This window comes from Octopus bimaculoides, chromosome 5 (assembly GCF_001194135.2).
Source record: "Octopus bimaculoides isolate UCB-OBI-ISO-001 chromosome 5, ASM119413v2, whole genome shotgun sequence".
Taxonomy (NCBI): Eukaryota; Metazoa; Mollusca; class Cephalopoda; order Octopoda; family Octopodidae; genus Octopus; species Octopus bimaculoides.
The window spans coordinates 108,477,233-108,484,383 of record NC_068985.1 but is presented as its reverse complement, the minus strand read 5'-3'; the positions used below and the strand labels follow the sequence as shown (position 1 = coordinate 108,484,383).

The window sequence follows — 7,151 nt, the reverse complement described above, 5'->3', positions numbered from 1 at the left end:
TATATATATATACGTATCATTTAATATACACTAATATATTCGGAGCTACAATAATTTTAATGTCCCTGGTAGAACAATATTCCATAATATTCTATAATGCTCTATTGGGTCAACATATAAATATGAATATATATATACGTATGTGTGCGTGCGTGTGTGTGTGTTGTGTGTGTGTGTGTGTGTGTATGCGTGTGTGTTGAACAGCTTTCCATTCAAATATGCTGTATCCAAAACACAACTTCATTGAATGTTAATTATATATTTTTTCTGTTTTAAATATTTCCTTTCGTAATTTTTGCTTATCTAGGAACAGAAATATTTCTAAGTCTATAAATTTTGTCAGGTCCTTCCGTCTTCATCTTCAGAATAAAGTGCCGATGATGGAGCGTTGTTGCAGCTTTTAAACTCTTTGTGGGTTAAATCCAGATTATTTTCAGTATGTATACACACACATACACACATACACACACACACATACACACGCATATGGGCGTGTGCATTTATGTATGTATGTATTTTTGTATGTCTAATACGTGTGCGGTATGAAGTCCCACAAGTAGCATAACACTCGATCAGTTAAGTGCGTTGAGTTATTATCAATAAAAACCACAAAAGCCCTTGTGAAATATAATTTCCAAAGGTCTCCTGGCAGGAATGTTAATCTGTTTCGCCATTTATCAAGCTTGTAAAACCAACAAGACTGTTTAGTATTCGCGTTCGAAGTCATCGACATTTGAATGAGCACGCTCATTTAGAAAAGGACAGAGAGAAATCAGGGGGATATAATTAACTTCACGCGGAATAAGGCCAGTATTTTACGAATATCAAAAGCTACATAACCCAACACTGCAGTACGTTATGATGTATCCTGTGGTTTATCCTTAAGTCCCGCTGAGATGTATTTAGCAAAAAACCAGCATGAGTATTCATGCAGTCCGAGCACTTATGTTTCGAGTATCTATGCAGTCCCTTTAGGCTCTTAATTCTTTTTAGAGATGCAAGTTTTCACGCGAGATTACGGAACATCATTTTGACCCGTTAATAAAAGGTTTTGTGTTAGAAAGGATTTTCTGTTGGATGTTATAGTCAATGCTCTCGTCCTTAAGTCTCCACATTAATTCCGAGATGTCTCCACATTAATTCTCAGGATGTCTAAAGTCTAAAGGCTGAAATCTGTTTATGTGGGCTTAAATTTTCCTTCCTCGGATACTATATAACGCTTGGTTTGTCTCGCTGATATCATAGTTTGTCAGTACCTGTACTTAATAAACAACGGAGGATAATCGCATGGCTGTACGAGAGGACATTTAGATTTATCTTTGCGTGAACATCCTTGGTATGACAGACTCATTTGTTGCTTATTGGTATAGTCCTTTATATTAGAAGGATATGTATTTACGATTATAATTGTGTGCCTATTAAATATCTTTTTATAAGTATGGTTTCTGGGAAAGTAATTATCTAATAAGAGTAAGGAGCTTCAACCTGTATTTATCCTAACGTTTAAGGATAGGGGCTGAGCGAACCATAAAATACTGTGGGGACTTTTCTTACGACTAGATGGTTGAGACGGTGGAGAGATATAAAAGATTTTATCAGTAAAGCCGCTCTCCTGGAAAGCATTGTTATTATATAGAGATGCCTTTTTAAATATTTCTCTAGATGTGTTTAAACATTTCTCTGCGACTAATATAAGGAATTGAGTTCCCAAATATGATATGTTAGTGGCAAGAGATTTTATGAATATATTTTAGGATTTTTGTTAGTTTTATGGAAGGGTTTATAGAAATTAGTCTTGAGGTCAAGACAAACATCTCAAAAGTCAGTTCTTCTCAGGTTAGTGGCAATAGAAATTCTTGGCTGGAATCAACGATTTCTTGAAGGAATCCATTGCGTGACCATCAGAACTGAGTCACACTGCCAAAGCAGTGTCACACAGTTGTGATAGCCACATTATATATCGATATTGTGGTTGGGGAGTTTTGAATCTAAATGGATTAATATATATAAAACAAACAAATTCCATGTGTCTGTAATACGATGAAACCCACAGGGACATTGGATATGTCAAAAGTGTTACCTTTTTTTTTAATCCAAATAGATTCGCCACTAAATAAAGGGGTGTATTTCTTGGTCATCGAGGCTTAAAACTGGCGTGCAATTTTAATGTATCTCACAGCAAGGATTCAGATATTGACGGGTAGAAATCTATAATATCAGACTGTTTCACATTTGCTTTACTTTTATTGTGGATGGATATCACAGAGAAGGTATTGGTCTGTAATAACAGGTTCAAAGATTCCTCAGTCTTATTATTAATTGTCAAACAAGTCGGACTCAAATTGACAAGGACACAATCAAGTGGAGATAGAAGCCCATTGCAACAAGTGATGTATACCTGGTCGATTAGATTTGCGCACGCACACACACACGCGCACACACAGAGGTGAACCCACACATATATATAAATAAATATACACAAATATATATGCAGGATTAACAGCCCTAAGATTCATAGAGGGTCGAGTTTTAAGGAATTAAAGACGAGGGCGATTTTGTGATTTAGGGAGGATTTTTGAAAAACAAAGGGGAATTCGAGGCGGTGTTCGGTGAACAAATTAAACACACTACCCGCGAACCGATCAAGTTTATGCATAAATATTTTTTTTATATGTTTGTTTCCTTTTACACACTATTAAAACAACGGCTAAAAATTTTCTAAAGCAACACCCCCACTAATTTTATCTACGAGCCGCCACTGCAAAGAACAATAATGATATTCAAGTCTATATAATAATCAAAGAACTTTCTCATTCGTAATATAATTTACAACAAGAGAAAATTTTATTACACTTCAAGAATTTTGGTAAAACAAAATTAGTAACAAAAAAAAATGCAATTGAAAATATTCACGAGTCTTGAGAAAATGAGAGGAGTGTGGCAGAAATTATTTTGTCTCGGTGAAATCTTGGTTTTAATAGTAACTAGCAATCGTTAAACGAAATCATTGATGAAAGTTCTAGCATCGGAAAAGGCCCTGTGTTCGAGAATGCTGATATGAGTTATTAAATTCACATTCAAAAGACTTAAATGGGGATGATCTTATTGAATTCAGGCGTCAACGGAAATACGAAAACGAATGAACAGAGAAATGTGTGAAGAAACGGAAAATGTCTCAATGAAAATAGCACCGAAAAAGATTTATTTATTTGTTTATTTATTTGTTTGTTTAGTCGCCATATAGAGTTTTCCAAGCAACAATAATTGTACATTCATCTGTATGTCGATAGAAGTATACTTGTTCACCGAGGCAACTAAATTGATTACTATTGGAAAAAATATATGCCGGAAAAAAAAAGCGAAATTAAAGCTATTCTATTCGTTCTTGATAATATTTCTCTAAAATTATTTAAAGTAATTCTAAATTGGTTTTATTTTGTGGGATTAATTTTAATTATTCTCGTCGATTATTATTTGATTAAAGCGATTTTAGTGTAAGCGTAATCATCGGGAGATTAATTTCACCCTCCCCACCACACACACAGAAATATTTGCATATCTATATAAATGAGTGTGTGTGCACGCGCGCGTGTGTGTGTGTGTGTGTGCAGATAGATAGATAGATAGATAGATAGATAGATAGATAGATAGATAGATAGATAGTTTCGTACATACATACACATATGTACATAGACAGATGTGTGTGTGTGTGTGTGTGTGTGTGTGTGTGTGTGTGTGTGTATGAATGTATGTTTACATTTACTAAATTGTTGAATGTACAAGACGACTTGATATTGCAACTGTGTATTTACAACAAGACTGAACAAATAAGTTCGCTATAAAAAATAATATAGCAGCCAATTAAATCTATGCAAGTTGATATTAAAAATATCTAATTAAAATTCTTCAGACCTAAATGAATTCGTTTCTGCTGTTCTTCGTTGGAGTAAAGAGAATTTTTTATGGACGCGCTTAATATTTGAAGTAACTTTGATCTGTTTATTTCTCAAGAAAAGACGAAATGTAGAGGTGAGTCTCTTATAAACGTGGAGAACGAAAAAGACTGTTAAAACTGTAAACATGTGTGGAATATACTTAAGTTATTCTTCATAGCAAATTACTGGTAATCATCAGCATTTTCAAGTGCTCAACCTCTTAGTGAAGGACCTGTTAAATACTCAAGCAATTAACAGTTCAAATTTTGGCGCAAGACCAGTAATTTTTGAGGCAGGGAAGTGGATCGTATAGACACCACCTCCCACTAACTTAACTGGAACTTATGGTATAGACCCCGAGAGGATGAAAGGTAATGTTGACCTGCGCGGATTGTGAACTCAGAACGAAAAGACGGAAGATATGCCGCTAAGCATTTTGTCTGGGGTGCTAATGATTCGGCCGATTCGCCGCCTTAAATACTCACGTACTTAATATAATGTAACGCATTATATCGTTTCATTATGCAAAATCCGAATTTGTCACATGAGTGCTCACGTTGCAAATATATAATCGTGATAATAAAGTTATCTAATAATATGTGCGCATGCGCAGACATGGCTGTGTGGTTAAAATATTCGCTGCAGAACCACGTTTTCGGTTTCAATTCAACGGGTCCATTCTGAACAAATACTTTTTACTATAGTTCCGAGCCGCCCAGTGCCTTGTGGATGAATTTGGTAGATGTAAATTATGAGAAGCTCGTCGTATATATTTGTATGTCTTCGGGTTTGTGTATCTGTTTGTCCGTACATGACTTGACATCGGTAATTTTTCAATTCAGAGACGATGTACGACAAAAATTCGACGGCAATTAAAGTGCTGAATCTAAAACTACTTATCCCTTAAACATCACACCATTATCTGCCGAGACAAAAAAAAAAGGGTTGGCTTTAATTCTTATAATAATCCCTGGTTCTTACAGGCGGGTTTTATAATCCATACACAAAGGCGATGAAGCTATAGATAGTGAAAGAGAGAAAATTCATTGAGATACATGGATCGAGAAACGAAGTAAGACAAGCAAACGAATAGTTAAATATATAAATATACTCACATACAAATATTATACATATTTTTATGTTTTTTAATGTGTGCGTATGAAAATACAAGTTTTTCTTTTATTATCACTTACTTGTTTCAGTCATTGGTCTATACGAGATGCTTTCTCAGGGCGAATATTGCAGTATCATGGCATTCTTAAAGTATATCCATGTTACCTAGGATATAAAGATTATAGATAGTTACTTGGTACTAATACTGCTTCCGTCACTAATGACTATATATTTTTGAATCTTAGTAAAGGCATACCTCGGTTTAAGTCGTTTCGATATAAGTGGCTCTCGATTATACGTCGGTTTTCAAAAATAATATATGGGGAAAAAAATCAGGCTAAGTCATTTTACTCGACTTTACCTGCCACAAATATTGGAGTCGTAAGATCACCAGATAACCGTTAAACGCACATAAGATCATGTTCCTGTACAATAAATAAGAATGAAAGCATATGCAATCATATTAAAATACATACAGTAAATGTTAAGACATACACCATACAGTAGTGTAGCTTAATGAACGAAATACATGAAATCTACTGTGTTGTGTTATTTATCGGTCTTTCGGAACTCATATTGCATTGTAGTTCCAATATGTACCTGCAATTCAGAAAAAATTACATTACATACATATAATAGGGATAACCACTAAGTGAACATCCATTATACTAGAAGAAGATCACCAACAATCTGATCACTAAAGATTGTTCTCAAGAAAATTCAGCAAGCACCAGAACGTAAGCGAGCAGGAGAAATGAAAATATGCAAAATATAAAGAATTAATTGTAGACCGGTTTCGCCAGCAACCAAAATTACTTACGTAAATGCTAGGCCACTGGTTTTAAATTGATATTACTCAAATTAATATTCAGTATGTTACCCTTGTTATTTAAATTTTAATTAATATATATATACATATCCCTTTAACACAGTCAACCTTACGTGAATTGAGGATAATTCAGAACAGCGAAGCCTTAAGATATAAAAGATAAAAAGGTATATCAAATATATGTTGATATCATCAGCTGCCTAACGCATATCATTATGCTTTCGACACCTGGGAAGTACAATTCAATCTAGTGGTGTCAAAGCTCACTGGTAATTAATAGAGAAGTAGCATGAATGACACATTAACGTAATATACCCATTGTGTCTACACCAGTTTAGCATCACAGCTACAAAGATAGATTAAAAATAAAATTAAATTAGACCGACTGCTACAAAGCATAAATTTCAAAGGTAGAACCTACAAACAAAAGAATTTCTCCAAAAAGAACATTGTTGTTTCAAAACTTACACTAGCGAATTAAACATGTTGAGCAACAAATACTAAACCACCGATACATAACATGGAAAATAATATTTATTTTTTTCTTTGAGAAATTGTAACTCGAAACCTTTCTTCATCATTACTATTATCATCTTCAATATCTTTTGTTGTTATTGTTGTTGCTGTTTTTGTTCTTGTTGTTGCTGTTCTTGTTGTTGTTGGTAGTATTATTATTGTTGATGATGGTATTATTATTGCATCCGCTTAATCTTGAATAGATTTTCGATAATGCTTGTATTCATTGCGATACAAATACTCAGGTATATGATTATGTGTGAATGTATATGTGTGTGTGTGTGGAGGTGAGTAGGTGTATATGTGAGGGGGGATGTAAGTATATGTATATATCTGTGTGTGTGTATGTGTGTGTGTGCGCGTGCGCGCGTGTGCATGTGTGTGAGTGAGTGATTTTGTGCGTGTACAGAGAGAGAGAATGAGTGAGGTGTGACAAAGGGGAGTGAAACATTAAAAAAAGCTTAAGAATGATTAAGGCTTCAGATTAAAAGATTAGCAACAAAAGGATACAACAAAAGGGATTTTGTTTTACTCTCGGGTTAGAAAAAATATGTTCTATATCGGATAGATAAGATCAGCTGATCATCAAATGTTTACGTTAGACACTTCAACTTGGGGTCATTAGTTTTGCTTTATTACACACATACTTTTACAGCTAGATTTGTGCGCTCTTGTGTGATGTATATGCATGCATGTGTGTACGTGTTTATCAATATGTGTGCGAGTGTCTGTATTTCTTTATATATATATATATATAT

At 34.2% G+C, this 7,151-nt stretch overlaps 2 protein-coding genes across 2 annotated transcripts in view; one reads left to right on the top strand and one right to left on the bottom strand.

Annotated features, from left to right (window-relative positions):
- The window catches only part of LOC106883123 (uncharacterized), a 60,189-nt gene that overhangs the window by 13,942 nt on the left and 39,096 nt on the right, over positions 1–7,151 (top strand). The window lies entirely within an intron of this gene.
- The window catches only part of LOC106877286 (S-crystallin 4), a 158,835-nt gene that overhangs the window by 144,592 nt on the left and 7,092 nt on the right, over positions 1–7,151 (bottom strand). The window contains exon 2 of the mRNA XM_052967941.1: positions 5,129–5,213. Within this exon, the coding sequence (XP_052823901.1) occupies positions 5,129–5,141 (13 nt within the window). The 5' untranslated portion in view covers positions 5,142–5,213. The remainder of the gene's footprint in view (positions 1–5,128; positions 5,214–7,151) is intronic.